Genomic DNA, 17927 nt, shown 5'->3' with positions numbered 1-17927 from the left:
ATTCTGTCAAAATAAAGTCCTCTGCTATTTTAAGTTTTTTATTCGAGTTGGAAAACCACATATTGAGGGGGTTGTTCTCCCTCCCAAATCTAGGCCTATGGCAGCAGTATACTCACAGAATTACCTGCTTAGATTAAAAAAAGTTTTTTAGCTAAACTTATTTAGAGTTGAAAACAACAGTAAAAAAAATTATGTAAATTCTTTGTTATGAATATCCAGATTGACTTCCTGGTGCAATTCTGATCGACTGTACTTGTCACTTAAATTTTAATTCCAAATTAAGTGGTTTGGATAATCAGGCTGAAGTGTTGGCTAATTTACAACCAGTAGTAACCTGATTGATTTGGTTATTTGCCCAGGTGGAGTTTATCATGTCCACATTGGGGCAGAAATGATTAGCTGATTATTTGATTGGCTGATTGGCAGAGAAAATTCAACTATTATTTGGATTAGCACCTAATTGTTCCAGTAATTTTCAAGCAATCATGCCAAGCATTCTGTGGTTCCAGCTTTTCCAATATAAATATTTTCTCAGCCTGTATTCTGCCACATAAAATAACAAACTGGAGATTTTCATCACCTTGGGCTACGGGAAATAATTTTCTGAAATTTAATATAGAAAAGGATAACTAAGAAAATATGAATAAATATGAATTAATGATAAAAAAAAAAAGTTAACTAACTAGCCTTAGTTTGAAAATTTCAGAAATTACCTTTGTGTGCACAATGTTATCACAAAAAAAAAAAAAACTTAAAAAAAGATCCACGTTTTATCTTTTGTTTTATCTGTTCAGATAATATCTCACAGACCCCTCACCCCTCCATCTCCAGCCTTAGGGTGGCCCCAGAAAACCTTCAAGGTGCAGTGATAGAGTATCAATAAGGTGATGACCTCATCCGGTGCTTGCAGAGTCGGAGATCTCTGATTTGAGGTGCATTGATCCCCTGGGACTCGCTGCAGAAGTGGCCTTAATAGGATGTGATGTTTTTGGCCTGGGGCTCCACACTCTGCTGTTCTCCACTAAGGCGTTGCCAGGGAACTGCGCTGGTACGCCGGCTGTGAAGTACTCAGCTGGCTTGTGGTAGGTAGGGGCTGCTGTTTTTGATCGAAGCCTTCCTCCGTGTTGGTGTGTGAGCATGCCATAAATGGTCAATGATTCAAAGGTTTGTACCAGGCCACTCAGCACTATGGAAATGTAGGTATGTGACTCACGAGGAAACAATAAAACAATGCTTCTAAAACCCAATAAAACAGTGGCAGAGGGTTTATCTTTGCTTTTTACGAATCTGCAGAATCTGCTCAACCCCTGGTTTGACCTTCACTTTAGTTTACTACATCGTGAAACTCGAACGTTTCACTTTACCTGGTGGCAGCACGTTAACAACTCTCTGCCTCTCCGAGCTAGTCTCAAAGCAACATAAACACAGACTGATACTGTAATCAACAGCAGATGTCTGCAGGGGAGAGCTGTTGACACGTTTGTCAGTGAATCATCCTGTATCCAACGTGTGCAGTCGTCTCCACACTGGACACACGGCGAACCGATCATATATCACAACAGCTGACGTCAGGAAGTCTCAGGAATGAGGTTCGGCACGGCCAAGAATGTCCCATTGTTCTGAGCGTGCAGAGGACTCATTGTTGTGTGTGTTTGTCTTAACTCGTGCCGCAAATCCAGCTCTCAAGTGTCTGGTGTCCTTATGGCTGAGGAGAGGAATTAAAGCAAAAATGTGATCCTAGATAAGTTGATGAATGAGAATCAGATGATGAGATTTTTTTAACATGTATGCCAACCTATTGTTTAAGGTGCAATTTGAGGAAATGCTGCTGTCTGTATGGTTATCATGTAAAAACACCCCATATGAGAGAGCCAATGTGTTTGCGTTAAAGTGATGCCAGTCTCGGTTACTCGGTTGTCTACCCGTAAAACACCTTTTTGGATTTTTTTTTCCAGCACTACTTCTGTCTCTGTTGCCCATTTTACCACCACACTACCATGTTGGTTTTTGTTTTTCACCTTTTTTGTGCTTATTTTAATGATGATTTTCTTAAACTTTTTTTTTCCAATACAGTTTTTTGGGCTATGCGTTGTTAGGTTGCTCATTGCCTTCTCCCCATGTTTGTTTGTTTGTTTGTTTTTAATGAACTCAAACCAATTTGCTGAGGTTTTAAAGGGTTAATCAGCCTCAACTGCCGCCTGTGACTTCCCTTACTCATGTCTGATTGATACCATCCTGTTTGGACTCTCTGTTCCTATGTAGCACCATATAAGGAGACCCTCCAAAAGAGTTTATTTAAACAGAGCTGCCAGAGACAGAGCCCAGTGACGGCCCTGCGGGGATCAGCTTGACTTAGATAAGATAAGATAAGAGCGAAGGTGAGAAAGTCGCCGAGGTGAGATCTTTTGGCAGGATGGCCGGCTTGGCACTCGCCGACTCTTTGCTCCCCCAGTTGCTAAGCTCCTTTGTTTATGTGTTGCTCTGCCTTTGGCATAAGCGGTGCGTATCAGGTTACATGTGGGAATGAGATGTAGTGTTAGTTCAGCAGTTCCTTTGTCCCCTGAGCTGTGAATCTACTATCTAATGAATGTGGGAGCTTTGAATCTACGCTTTATAAATGCATACCTCCGGTTTTATTCTAAACTCCACCTTAAATAGAATCTGAATATTGAATAAATAATTAGATTACGCATCCAAATCCCCGATCACATTATTGATGTGGGCGTATAGGGCGGAGTTGTTGGAATTCGGTTTGATGCACACGCTCTATTGTCTGATTTTCATGTCTCATGTGCACTAAAGCAATTATTTTCTTGTACCAAGCCACCTTCAATTAGGTGATAATTCCAGGTATCAGGTGTGATTAATGCCCGTTTTATTTAATAGAATGGTCCAATAATAATAATTACTGTATAATAATAATGATTTAAAGTCTGCTCAAGTTATCTTAGTACCACTTTGTTTTGTGAATCTTAAGAGAGATTATGTGCAAAAGCTGCTGTGTTAATAGAAGACAAATGTTGTAGTTTATAGTCCGAAATACCTCTGTTAACAACTCTTTCCCGTACTGACCCATTATCAAGGACAGACACATCTACAATTTTATGTAACAAGTTGAATTTTCCTGTTTATTTGCCTCCAAAATGTAACCAGATCTGCATTCGTGAGCTGTGACAGGATGTCTCAGCACCTGTGTCTGGTAGTGCTGGTATGTCTGTGTTTACCAAATGTTGCCATTGGTGCTAATGTGTCTGCATATATGTTTGAAGAAGATCACAAAAGCTGCTTTAGACATGGCAGTCAAGTTGTTGATAGTGCTTGAGTAGTAAGTGCTTAGGCCAGTTTACCCAGTCAAATAGTGTCTGTGTGCCCTGCAAGTATTTTTCAAACTAGAACCTATTTTCCCATGTTTTGGTGTTTAAGTGACTAATGAGAACAACAGTTTTTTTTAAATTGGCCCAGCATTGAGTGAGACAGCCAATGGAGGCAAAACAGACTGCTTGTAAGCACTCAGGGCATTTGACCACTGACAATTTATGTCCACTAAAAGTGCTTGTTTTTGCCTCTGACAGGCTCAGGTTATTATTATGAGTGTCTGACAATGTTATGGAAAGATCACTACAGAGAAAGACCTTTTTGTTAAAGAGTAAGATCATTTATGTTTAACCAGAAACAGCTCCAGAAATCACTATTGCCAAACCCACTAGACTCAATTTAAATAAACACACAAAATAAAACTCACAAAAACAGTCTTGGTTTGTCTTTTCAGTGTTCCAACAATCACCAACTCTGGTTTGGTTGAAATAAGCCCTTAATCCACCCAGTTTGATGTTAAAATACAGAGTCTGGTAAATTGGAGCAATGGCAATTTCTGGTTAACCCTTCAACATCTGAATCGACATCAGTTTTCTTGTGCTGCATTTAGATGCCCTTCAGAAGCTTTTTAACCTCCGAAACACACACGCAGCATGAGCTCCCTGTAATTTTCTACCTCTTTACAAAAAATATTTTGTATAAGCACCTCTGCTTTTCTAATGAAACACTTCTGTTTGACATTTGAGTGAAGAAATATGTTACTCAGCTGCACTTTCTACATTTAAGTGCACAGTAAATTTGTAGTGTGTTCTCTTGTACATTCTCCCCATAGTTTCCAAAAGTGATATTTCAAGTTTATCCCTTTTCTCAGCACATACAGTGTGACAGATGAGTTCACCCCCTCCCTCCCACCCAACCACTATCAGCTGTCTTGTATCTCTCAAAAACAGTCTACCTTTTTCATCTCCTCATTTTTCATCTCTCGGGGTTGACAGTGAGGTTGTAGGAAAGAAATTTAAAATGTTGGTTTTAGATAGTTTTAAGTAAATAGAAGTACATTTGGATTTGCTCATGTAATTTCCCATTGACAAATGTAAATTCTACCTGCACCTCGAGCGATCACACTGCATTCATTTTCTTCTCTATCAACACACATAATAACAACAACTTTGTTTGTCTGAAAGCCCACTTTGAGTCACCCTCTTGTTGCTCCCTGTGTGGTTTTCCACCTTCTCTGACTCAGTGTGGACTGCAACAATTAAATTTTCCTTTAGTCTCTCTCTGCTAACATATACATTGTTATTCCCCGGCAATGCCAGCTCGAGTTGCAAGTTGAAAAGTTCAAATGTAAAACAGAGGCTACAGCTGCGAGGGAGGATTGCCATAAAACGCAGCAGGCCGTAGATTACACAGGAGAATACAATACACTTACTGTGGAAAAGGTGTGTGTGAGAGTGTTTGCCGAGCTGAAAGACATCCCTATCGGTGTTTGAGAAGTCTATCTTTTAGTAAGAGAACTATGACTTTTCAACTCATGCTCAGTGTCCTTTTCCTCATTACCTCATCTGTTACTGTCAGGTATGCAAGGTAGCTATTTATAACTGGTGAGGTTAATGAAAAATACATGATCTCTTTCTTGTCTTCCTCAGGTCCGAACGCTATTTGTCAGTGGACTACCACTGGATATTAAGCCGCGGGAGCTCTATCTCCTGTTCAGACCATTTAAGGTATGTTTGTATGTTTTAAATGGATGGGCTGCAGCTATTCTTAGCAGCTTTTTCTTTCCAGCAGTCAATGGGACCTCCATTAATGGTGATGAAATAAACGGCAATGGAAAAACTCCCGCGAGGTTCAAGTGTCTGTGTTCCTAAAGCCGAGGTTCAATCACATCTTGATCCACAGGAAGCTTGTGTGTGTGTGTGTGTGTGTGTGTGTGTGTGTGTGTGTTTCTCATGGAAAAATGGCTCGCTGCCTGCCATACAAAAACAAAGCTATTTGCTTCACCTCAGAAACTTCACTTTGTCACACGCCAAAAAGAAGGTTCTTGGGTTTAGTTCAGGTGACTGCATGTAGATGTTGCAGGCTTTTTGGACCGTGGCCACAGTATAATGCACTTTAATGGCTCAGCACAGTTAAAGTGAATAATGGCACAATTGCTATGCATCTGATGTCTTTCTTAGATCATGCTCATGGTATGTAGTCTGAGTAAATGTTTTATATCATGAGCGTTTAAAGCAATAAATCTCTATTAATCAGGTAGGACACAACAATCAGTCCATATGTTCTTCATAAGAGCTCTTTGTCTTGTTAAACAACATGTCTCAGTCAGTGGTGACGCTTCAGTACAATAATATAGAGCTTTTTTACTAAATGCAAGTGTTATTATGCAATATTTTGGCACAAAATAATCTGTTTGCCAGACGTGAACTTGAGTCACATGACTTTTGATTTGAATCACAAATTTTAGGAATTTTAGACTCACAACATTTGCAGGGTCATGGAAAACCTTGAAAAGTCACGGGAGTTTACAATCACATTTTCCAGGCCTGAAAAAGTCCTGGAATTAGTAAAAATTGTTACAGTAATCTTCCAGTAACAACCTTTCACGTAATGTAAAATAACAGCAAATTTTTTTTTCCCCCATAGCTGATGATGTAACGTGTTTATCTGTGACATCTTGTTTAACATTACGTGGGTTTATTTTTTCATTTTCTCTGCTAGATAAAATTATGTCTGATATGTTTCAAAAGTGCAAAGGCAAGAGGGAAAAAGAAAAAACATTACCATGGGTCCTTGAAAAGTCATGGAAAAGTTTTGAAATGTTCTCCCTGAAAATGTGTGAGAACCCTGGACTTTGTAATCAAATTAAATAAGACTTGCAACTCTGGAAATGAACATTAATACCAAAGACTTGTGACTTAACTTGGACTTGAACCTTTTTTTCCCCCTTTTTTTGGCTTTTGCCTTTATTTGGACAGCATTAGCATTAAAGGGGACGACATGCAGCAAAGGGCCACAGTTCAAGGATATAGCCATTGTACATGAGATGAGCTACAGGACGCCCCAGACTTGAAGCTCTTGACTTGAAAACACTTGTTACCTCCCCCCAAACATAATTTAAAAAGTATACTATGGATAAATTAATGTTTTTTCATGTCCTGAATCAACTAACATAAACACTATTCATTCCCAGCAAGTTGAAAGAAAATTGCAGACGAAGACGCTAGAACTTCTGACTTTATTCGATTTTTCAGGTTGCAAAAAGAACAGTAAGTCAAGGCTGATATTATGACTATGAATATCACTTATTTAGGAAACTCAAAGTTTATGACTTGGGACTTGACTTGGGATTTTCAGTCTTGACTTGGGACTTGAGACTTACCTGTGACTTGCGAAACAATTACATGGTCCCACCTCTGGTATTTGCATCAAATGAAAGCTTTTGTGTTTGATAAGAGACACTTCTTCAAACTTCTGACGTGTTCTTTCTGTGTTTCAGGGCTATGAAGGCTCCTTGATAAAACTCACTTCTAAACAGGTATGCCACAAAACACACTGGAGGCTGTGTTTCTGTACACAGAAACTAATGAATGAAAACATCAATCAGTCACTCATTATGTTTGCATTACCCTATTTCTGACTCATCAACACCTTCAAATTTTTGTCTCACCTCTGTTCTATTTTTTCCTCCTCTCTGTGTTCTCTGCTTGTTGACTATGACGGATTAGCACCCTTTGTCAGGAAATACCTGGAATCTGAAAAAAAAAACTTTATTGGGGGGAGGGAAGGGAAAAAGTGTTGCACCAACTTGCCTTTGGCAGTCAGATAGTACGCTTGTAGTCACAGACAGTCAACTCCGGTGGGATGTGCGGGGATGGGAAGGGAGACGGGAAAAGAATTTTGAGGTGTCAAAGCGAGAGTTTTGACAAGAGCAGTACTGACGGTTGCGTTTGGCCTCCAGGGGTGCAGGACTGAAAATGAGCTCAGCTGGCAGGTGTCCACATCCAGAGTTAAGCAATTTAACTTCATGTCAGTGTACTTATTACCACATTACACTGTTTCCCATAAAGACATGACATGCTCATTAGAAGGGTTTAGGGCGATTTAGATCGAATGTGCTGAGTATAATACCTCTAAAACTAAGAACAAAGGAAAGCTTTTTTTTTCTGGTGGTGAATTTTTTTTTAGAACAAGTAAAATCCCCTTGCATGGTTTGGGATTTTCCCCTTTTTTTTTATTTCATTGTGATTGCATGCTGACAAAAAACTTTCAAATTAGCAAGTATTCAAATCTACTTTTTATATTTAATTCTTTTTAGTAAAAGAGATGATGAGAAACTATTACTATTGATGTATGATTTCATCCTCAACCTTATTGTGTAGTGTCAAGCATAACAAGTATTTTTGCTTAAAAAATGACTTAAGGCCAGAGCCTTCTGTCCAAACTCTTCGTTCATTTTGTCCACATTTGCGTACATATACTCTGAAAGCTTACGGATGCAGATGAAACAGAGCAGTACCACTGGAGACCTCGAAGGAAGCAAAACGTTTAAGCAAAACACAACCATAGGACACGACAAAATATTTTTTAAAGGGGTGAACAGTACAAATGAGTAATATAGTGAAAAGAGCTCTCTATCCACATGACAAAATGTATTACATGGCCTCACAGATGACAATGCTGCCTCTGTTAAACAGCGTTTTAAAAAATAAATAAGCATTTAAAGAATAAGCTGCTGAACTCCAGTGGTGTTATTCCTCACCTCGCTGCAGTGCAATACAGGTGTACTCAAGGCCATATGATATCACTGTTAAATAAATAGGTTGATTAATCAATTAGTTGATCGTCAGAAAATTAACTGAAAACTTTTTTTCATTACTTTTCAATAATCGTTTTAGTATTTTAGTAAAGAAAGAAATTTGCTGGTTTCAAACCTCTTAAATGTGTGAATTTGGAGGTTTCCTTTGTCATACATGATAATGAAATGAATAGCTTTGGATTTTAAGACTTGGTCAAATATAGAAATGCCACTTGATTTTTTTTGACAAAACAAACGAAAAAATAAAAGAACAATGGGTTGAGTAAGTGATTATGAAAATGATCATTAGTTGCAGCCGTACTGCTGAATGTGGCACACTTTTGAACACAAACCAGCATCAGTGGTGGGTGGGCTTAAAATCTTCTAGAGAGGTCTATAAAATACTGCTTTTCCAGTCTGGTGTTAAGTAAATCTTTAAATAACCGTCAATTAAACAACTAACTGACACAGCTGTAATTGTTACCAAAGCTTTGGAGTTCCACATTTTTTCAAACAAAAAATGTGCTCTGTGCAGGTTTTGCTTGTTTAATGAATAAGTAAGACACTCAGCAACTCTTTGTGCACTTTGTCCTCTCTATGCACCTCCCCATCCTTGCATCATACTTTCATAATAGCAGTCCTCCACATGACAGATGTCAACTGATGCTTACGTTCAGGTATTGCATCTCGATGTACAGCATTCCTCAGGCTTCTCTTTGTTTTGAGTGACTCTGCTCCCGACTAATGGCAATGACAACGGCGGCATAAATCAATCGATCTCCCTTCCAGTCCAAGAACACGCAGCCATCTCCATATATAGCAAGAGCCAGATCTCAGACCCTTTCTATTTATATTCCTGTTACGCTTCCTCCTCCTGACGTCTTCACTTAGTCCTTTTTTCATCTTTCTTCCTTTCTTTTTCCCTCCTACTCCTCCTCTTTCTCTACTTGTTCAAAATTCCCATAACCCAAACTGCTTTTCCAGATCACACGCAGCAGTGCAACCCCACGGGAGCAACATGTTTAGAGATTTCTCCTCACCCCCACCTCCTCCCCAACACCCCCACCCGCACACAAATACACCTCAAAAAAATGTGCGGTCTTTGTTCATATCTGCAACGGCGGTTAGAAATCTGACAACCAAACCTGCTTCGCTGGGTTTTTTCCCACCTCTTGCTCACTCACCTTTGCTATTGCAGGCACAGTCACTGGAGTGATGTCTCCAGAACACAAAACAAGCACCGGTGAAATAGATATATTGCATGATTTTCATCTGACAGGCCTTTTCAGGGAAGGTCATAAAAACTATTTCTACCTCTGAGTTTCTTTCATTTTTATTCTCACCTTTAACCTCCAAATTCTCATTCTTTCATTCTCACCCACATTTATCTTACTCCCTCTATATCTTCTCCTTTTTCAGCTTTCACCCCCTTCTTTGCCTCTCTCACGCTCACTCTTACATGCACTTTCTCGCTCTCACATTGCCCGTATTTGGGCATAGGGGAGCTGAATGATGAACTCTCCTTGTACAATGTAAGCGTCCAGTCTCTCTGTTTCTCTCTCTCCCTCCCTCTCTCTCTGTCGCCACGGTTTTATAAACAGGGCAAGAAAGAGAGAGAGACAGAGAAAGAAGGGGGTTGGGCATGATATAAAAAATGAAATAATAATAAAAAAAAAAAAAACATGTCTATGTCACTCAGACAGAAATGCCGACTCAGTTTTCTGCCTTAAACCATGTTTCTTTCTTTTGTTCTGTCTTCTTGTCTCCCCAGCCGGTGGGGTTTGTCAGCTTTGACAGTCGATCAGAGGCGGAGGCTGCTAAGAATGCCTTGAACGTAAGTGTCATGCCCTCTCTGTGCTCCTCTCAAGCACCAGCTCGGCGCTCTTGTGATGACTTGGAATCACATCTCTCTGCCTTCTGTGCAAATGCATGCGATATCGGGCAGATCCAGACATTTCTGCATGTTGTATCACATGTAGAAAGACAGAAAAAGTAGTGAAGGCAAACATATCCTGTCTGCTGTAAATGTTTCTGTTTGAGTTAATAAGCCTTTTCTTAAAGCTTTGCCATGGATCCTGCAAGGTCAGGAGGAACATTAGCTCTTCTTCTACATATAAATAGAAGATATTGATCCGGGGTTTAATTTTAATCTCACTTATTTCAGAATGAAGCTCAGTGCAAAGCCTTGATGAGGCAGAATATGAAGCAAAACCTCACAGGGTTTTATTTTCTTGAAACAAAGTATAGACAGGCAGTAATGAACATCAGCTTATTTTCCCATTGTTTTTTTAAGGTGTCTAGATATACACCGCCCCTTCTAATGCTTCTCTGTTGATCCCTTTGTCACAGAAAAAGATCAGTTTTATCATCTGCCTAAAGTGGGACCGTGACAACACGAGCACAGTCTGTCAACTTTCAGATGTTGAGATATTGGTGCGCATCAAAGGCAGAGCAGAGAGTTGAAGAAAGGATAAAAATTATCATCTTATTATGAGCCAACAATAGTCAGACTGTTTCCATAGAATCACTCAGTGGAGCTGAGAATTGAACAGTGCTCTTGTTTTTCGGGGAAAGCTTCGTCCCGGGGGTCATATGGAGATAAGCCAGATTTTGCAAACATCTATCTGCATATTGAAATATGGGAAAGACGCAGAAACACTGAGGGAAAGAAGGGGATTTGTTTCCCGTCACAGCAGAGCGGATATCTTTTAAAAAGAACACATGATTGTCGCAACAACACCATTACAACAATTACAATCATCGCCAAAACAATGAAGCGCAGAAGTGCAACGGGAGTGCTAAGAAGCCAAAGAACACATTTTAAGGTAGAGATCAGTTCGAACTGAGATGTGCTCCGGCCTCATTATAGCCATGTACCTTATTATACCTCTGTAGCCTCGGCTGGCAGAAGCTGCGAGCGCACTGAGCCAAGGCAATCCTAGTTAATTCCCTCCCCTTCATGAGAAGAGTCATCCCTCGCTTGTTTCAGCTCAGTGTTGCTCCAGCCTGCAGGGACGAGCCGAGAGAACCATCCTTCTCGCTATTTTACTGCAGAGAACTTTACTCTTGACTGCTTCTCTCCTGCATTGATCTGACCTTCCGTGTTTTCCTGTGCGTCTTTTACAGACAATTAAATGAGGGTAATTAGAGGGTGCTTAAAGTTGCTGGTGAAATCCGGCCTTGTTGTTTCCATAGCTGGTAAACAAATAGCCACTTTGATTTTTGGATGAAGACGACCTTTGTTTATGTCACATTGCTTATTTCTCCTCAGGCGAAAGTAACTTTGAAGAAAAATGATTTGGACTGCTGCACAAGTGGAGATCCAACTGTAACAGAGAACTTGGCTTGTCGTGAGCACTGGTATATCAGAAGGCTTTTAGCACTGGCATCTCAAGAATTTGCCTGGATTTTTGGCTCACTTTAAGCGGTGATGCTTGCAGTATGTCACGGCGAATGGCGGATTTGATGTCATGATATTGAGTTACAGTTACAGAGTTCAGTCAGGAGCACAGCGAGGCCCCTGTGGCTTGTCCGCCCGCGGTGTAAATGACATCGTGTGCTAGCCAGGTTTGTGTCATCGGTTTCTGATTTTCAATTGTGGGTGTCAGCCGTCATCACGTGCGTCCAACCAGAATAACACTCTAATCCACAGTGAGCCCTCTACAGTACCAGGCTTCAAAGTCTTAAGCAACTGAAAATGTCCGCTCACTGCTGAGATTTTGGCAGGAAAATCAGTCATAAATTATAATAGATGAAAAGTACACAGAGTGACAATTCCAGCTATCAGTTAGGTCCCACTGGGCATCTAAACAGCACACAACAAGGCTTAGAATGAAGTGTAGACATGCATGATGTCTGTCTCCTCTGTGTCTAAATTAGTATGCTTTATCACGACTTCAAAGCACTTAACAGCAAGTTGATGAATTGCTGTCTGTTATTTATTTGTATTTTTTTATTTTTTTATTTTTATTTTTTTTATGTATAAATCTCTTTAGCTCATTGGCTAATTTCCCAAGAATCCAACATGACCAGATCATTTTGTCAGGTTGTTTCAGTCATGATTGCTAAAGCATTAGGCCGTGTTTCTACCAAACACCCTTAAGCTGCGTTCACACTACAAGCTCCACAGCAACAGTGTTCCCAGCTACATTATCGCCATGTCACTGTTGCTCAAGCACATGTTAATGTCGTTATGTCGTCACTGGATGTATATGTCTGCTACAAAGCACCTGAGCTAAATATCATCTAACATTTGTATTTGGTAATAAAAAAATCCTTGTGTATGATAGATGTTTGGGCCGCATTTTAACATCTCATTTTGATATCTCATGTCATTCCTGTGTGCACCACAATTTACCTGTAGTTAAAAAAAACACAGTACCACAGCTATAAACAAACCATATGATTGGTTGATGCTTCACAGCATCATTGGAGCGCTGAAAAAAGTTGAGACCAGCTGAACTTTCAATTGTAGCGTGTAAGTGTTGGGCGTCAGTTTGTAGCGCCATGTCACTGGCTTCCACTGAAAATGAATCACTCATAGTGAAAATTGTCATACAGATGTGTTCAGGGTGGGACCCTTATCAAACCTATTAAGTTTCAGGCAGATTGGACAATGTATGCCAATGTTACAACAAGTTCCTGTTGTATGGCGAGACATCAAAATTGTACGCCAGGCCACAGGAAAACAGTTGAAGTTTTGCACAGACTTGTGATAACTTTTCATCACCAAGGGGTTGAGAATGGACACACCACTTCTGAAGTCGATCAGATGAATCCTTTAGGACAAGATGGCCAAAATTGCGCATAAAATTCAAAATGGCCGACTTCCTGTTGGGTTTGGGGGGTGAGTCCAAGAGGGTTTTTTGTGTGCGTCTAGTCATGATACGTAAGTGTACCGAATTTCGTAATTGTAGGTGAAACTCCCCATTGGGGTTACATGTTAGGGGGTGCTGTGGAGCCATTTTACCACACCCATCACCCACCAAAATACACAATTTTTCACCAGTTTTTGGGCATGTTTAGGCCTCCAAAAATGTGATTCATTTGGTTAAAAAAAAAAAATCCTTGCATTCCAAGAGGGTCCTCGCACTGTTCGGTGCCCGGGCCCTAATTAAACCTGCACTGACATGTATCTAAACCCTAGATCTGTTTTGAGTTTTCACCGCAGACAGCAGTCTTGCATGTAGGCGAACAAGGAAGCGGAGGAATATCTGCACCTAGATGACTGACTGTCCATGGAACAGGGTTGTGCACCTGTTTTCAGAACAAAAAAGAACAGGCTAGAGTGTTTACAGTCTCTGTCGCAATGCATGGGATATTGAAAATAGTGGGTTTGTGCATTGAGTCCTTGTCAAGCAAGAGTAATGATTCTGTCTTGACCAAGCAACGGACTGCATTGTTTCCAATTCAACTTTTTTGCATCGCATCAGTGTGCTAGGTAATTCAACACAGGGGTCACAACAAAACAGGACGACATGGAGTGTTTCTTCCTGGACCATCCACAATACAATGCTGAGCTAGTCCTTACGATATTTGAGCCTTTTGATGAATTAGTCTAACAATTCTGTTCTAAGAGCCTGGATAAAAGCTTGCTAAGACACATTATTTTTGCTGACACATCTTTCCGTTTAATCTCAGGGGGTGCGGTTTGATCCAGAGATCCCCCAGACCCTGCGGCTGGAGTTCGCCAAGGCCAACACCAAGATGGCCAAGAACAAGCTGGTCGGCACCCCTAACCCCCCTCCCTCCCAGCAGAGCCCGGGGCCACAGTTCATTAGCAGAGACCCATGTGAGTACTCTGACCATTTGTCGTCTTACTTTTTGTCTGTGTTGCTGCTTCCTTTGGCTGTTAGCTGCTCTTGTTTGAGGTGACTGGACAGCTGTTTCCCTTTAGGATTATTTGTCATTAGTAGATGAGTGCGTCAGCTGTGATTTTAAGTGAAAAATGGAGGCTGACTTGGCTGCTGATCACTCGAAAGTAGATTTCTCTTTAAATGGTGTTCTTTATTGTAACATTGTCGTCATGTGAAAACAGGTTAATGGCTTTCTCTCAGTAATTTGTAATCAAAATTGGATTTTACCCAACTCTGCATGCAAAGTGTTTCTTTGAAATTAAATTCTGCGCCATGACTGGTTAAGTTGACAAGAGTCCCTTGTTAGATTAATGATTCATAAACAGTTCATGTTCACTTTTCGCCATCATTATTTGAACTCAAGGCCTTTGCTAATGCAGCTCTTTGCTGTTATTTCCATTTAGTTAAATATTTTTCACTGGGGTTAAGGATTCTGCAAGAATCAGCCATTGATAGTTGAACATAGGCCAGCTGTGGTTGTACATTCTTCCTAAATGACCAAACCGCTCTTATCTTGGATCTTTTTCGCCAGAGAAAGGGTGTGTACTCAGGGCCTCAGTGGAAAATGGAAGGAAACGATTAATGAAACCATGACGTAATCACCATGAGAGAAATTGCTGTCATTTCCTGATAAGAAATGTTTAAATCAGACAGTTTTTTTTTTTCTGATCATGCTACGATTAACACTTTGCAGGAGACACCGAGAGCACAGGGAAAAGGCTCCTTAGGATTGTGCGGCTGTGTGATTGTTCTCCAGTGAGCTGCTGTTTGTTCTGATTGTGCATTTTAAATGCACACTTACTCTGTACCACTCTGCACTGTCACCTATTTCTTCACTCGTGCACTATGCTCTTTTTTCCAGTCACTTTAAACTCGACTCAGTGAGTAAATCATCATATCTGGTTTGGTTTCCTCTCATTTTTCCCTACATTAAGTCAGCTTTACTGATTTTAGGGGAGTATAATTGACTGTTTGGTAATCCCTGCCCCCTTAGTGAGTGTTGCTACGCCTGTTAAGCCTCCCATTTTCACACGGGACATATGCAGTTTACAATAATAATGAGACAGATTAACCCTTTGTAACCAGAGAAAACTGGCTTAGTTTCTTTCAAAAACATGAGAGGAGGGCGACAAGTAACTTACAAGAAAAAGCCCAAAAATTAGCAAGAAATTAGTAAAAAAGTAAAAACAAGAAAGAGAAATCAAGAAAGAGCTAAAAAAAAATCTGTAACATTATTGTAAATATGTAAGTTATAAATCTAGTTTTCTGAACATCTCTTACTTTTGATAATATTTAATAATTTCTGTCAGTTACTACTCAGATCATTTTATTGTCTCCTTTTGCTAATTTTTTTGCAGTATGCAAGACATTATGTTTTTTTCTCATGTATTTAAAAAAAAATGTCAAACCAATTTTCTCAGGTTTCAGAGGTTTAAATAAAAGGCGTCTGAATGCAGCACAAGAAAAGTGCTGTCGTTCCAGGTTTCAAAGACTTAAAAAATCGAAACACTTGGGTGTAATGCTGTTGGAGCGCACTGGAACCACGCTCCGCTCCGTGCTCAAGTGTCGGAATACAATGTCCCAATTTGTAAAAATCAGTTGAAATACATACAAAAATTTTTAAGCACTTGAAAATCCAGTCCTCACTCAAGCAAATGTCATACAAGAGAGATGAATTGAATGCTTGAAGTTGCATTATTGACATTAATGTGTGTTGACTGATTCATGAGGTCAACTCATCGGGGAACACACAGCACAGAGAATCAGATGATTTTTTCTCTATCTCCAGCTAGTTAACGGTTTACTAGTAGCACAAGATGAAAAGGCACCGAAACATCCTCTCATTTTATAGTTATAGTGAACTAACGACTACTTAGCTACAAGCTAATCAAGCCAACGACAGGTTTACGAGCTGGTTGAAAACTCCATCTCCGGCTTATTTAATAATGCTCCCAGTTGAGTCATTTTAAAAACCAGAAGCAGATTAAAGCAGGTTCCTCTACGTTTGGGTTTTTCTTCCACGTGCAAACAGTTTCAGGTTGCTAAAATGGAGAAAAGTGAAATGAAGAAATGGTTCTTGTATAGCAGAATAGAGCTACACAGTGGCAGTATTTTAAGTATAAAAAGAAAACAACGTAAGATTAGGCTGTTTCGTGCTATTATATTGCTGTTTGGGATGACAAAATGTGAGGTTAAAATGAGGCTCAGACATTGGTCAAAAGCTCAGATACTTAATGACTAAATAGATGATGCTCAGTGGAGATGCTTTGCAGTCAGTTGCGGACACACAGAAGCCCCTGACGACGTAGCTATGGTAACAAGCGCTTAAGCAGCACTAACAGCGAGTGGGTAATTATGTAGCTGGTAACACAGTTGCGTTGTCGCTGGTAGTGTGAACACAGCATAACACTAAAAGCATGGTTATAACTGTAGGATAGCGGACGGACATGCAAATACTCGTAGCTTAGGTTTGAGCAGTTGAGAACTTTCACTTTCGGGTTTTGGGAGTTTAAATTCTCCAAAGTTGATAGTTATCAAGTATTATCATTGTCACTGCAGCCCAGTGCATTCTGCTTTACAGGCCCGTCAAGCTTATCACCGTTAGAGGGTTCAGCTAGTTGGTTTAAAGAAACGAAACGAGAGGAAGCTACTTCAGATACTTCACCTGTAGTGCACCTCCACGACCACCTACACCACTGTCACCTCCTCCCTGTCTCTCTAGCCACCCACCCATCCACTGGCCACTCTCCTCACTCCACTCCTCCTCTTCTTCTTTCCACAGATGAGCTCACAGTGCCTGCTCTATATCCCAGCAGCCCAGATGTGTGGGCGTCATACCCGCTGTACCCGGCGGAGCTGTCGCCGGCCCTCCCACCCGCTTTCACCTACCCTTCCTCGCTCCACGCTCAGGTAACCTGCGAACCCATCCCCTCCTCCCCACCATTACCACCACCGCGACCACTGCCCCCACCTCTTCCTGAGCCCTCCGCACAAACAGCTGCTGCCGTCAGCCCTGAAATCACTCTCTGCTCCGTCCCACAGATGCACCTCAGAGCACACACCACCCAGTATCTGTCATTTACAGATTTTCAGATTCACTGATTATCTCTTTTCTCTATGTCTGCTGATCAAACAGGTATTGTTTCGAATTCAGGGTGGTTGTTTGGATGTGGGAAAATCTTCCTATTTTTCATATAGTCAAAAGACCTCATTTTATACATGTCGTTTGAAGTAATGTTGAATCCTCGGCTCAATTTAATTATAGTCTATGGGATCAGGTAGCAGCTCTTATAAAATGTAGCTAAAAAAATGTCTTTTCCAAAATGTATCACACTATAGCTTAAATGTGCCCTTTTAAATTACTGATGGTCATGTTCATCGGCTCCATGAAAGCAGGAAATGGATCAGGAATTTCACGTATTAAATTTGTTTATTGATAGTGAAATAATTGACCGTATCAATATTTAATTCGCAGAGTGTAGTCCATTTTTGCAGACATGTAATGCTGTTATACACTTCTCTTGAGAGGAACTGTTACCTGATCCCATTAACTTCCAGGAATCGAACTAAACTAATCTCCCTGCTCTCAAAGGAAGGCGTCTGTGGGTTTGACTGACTTGTAAAAGAATACTTCACCCACAAAATGATCATTAACATCAATTACTCACCCTGTTTTACATTGAATTCATGAAGAAAAATTTTTTTTATGGCTCCACTGTGAATGAAAAGTCTATCTTGATCAGCTGAGTTAATGTGGGCTGTGGTTATCAATAGCAAATTATATAACCATGTCTTTTACCAATTCTCACATAAATCTCACACAAGTCTCGTGTTCAGTCGCATGCTCAGCACTTCCCAGACAAATGCATTTTTGCCAAAACCTTACTTTTTGAACACATTTGACCAAAGTCAATTCTGTGTAACACAGGCTGAGAAACTGATACAAATAATCATTTTGT

General features: G+C 40.3%; 1 protein-coding gene across 2 annotated transcripts in view; it reads left to right on the top strand.

Moving 5' to 3' along the window:
- The window catches only part of LOC121961905 (RNA-binding protein with multiple splicing-like), a 45075-nt gene that overhangs the window by 13043 nt on the left and 14105 nt on the right, over positions 1-17927 (top strand). For both annotated transcript variants that reach the window (XM_042512006.1, XM_042512004.1), the window contains exons 2-6: positions 4965-5042; positions 6815-6853; positions 9885-9947; positions 13754-13904; positions 16751-16878. In XM_042512006.1, coding sequence (XP_042367940.1) covers positions 4965-5042; positions 6815-6853; positions 9885-9947; positions 13754-13904; positions 16751-16878 — 459 coding nt within the window. The remainder of the gene's footprint in view (positions 1-4964; positions 5043-6814; positions 6854-9884; positions 9948-13753; positions 13905-16750; positions 16879-17927) is intronic.

The sequence above is a fragment of the Plectropomus leopardus genome, chromosome 23, assembly GCF_008729295.1.
Source record: "Plectropomus leopardus isolate mb chromosome 23, YSFRI_Pleo_2.0, whole genome shotgun sequence".
In the NCBI taxonomy this organism is placed as follows: Eukaryota; Metazoa; Chordata; class Actinopteri; order Perciformes; family Serranidae; genus Plectropomus; species Plectropomus leopardus.
Note: the sequence above shows the minus strand (reverse complement) of the source record. Positions and strands in the feature narration are given on the sequence as shown.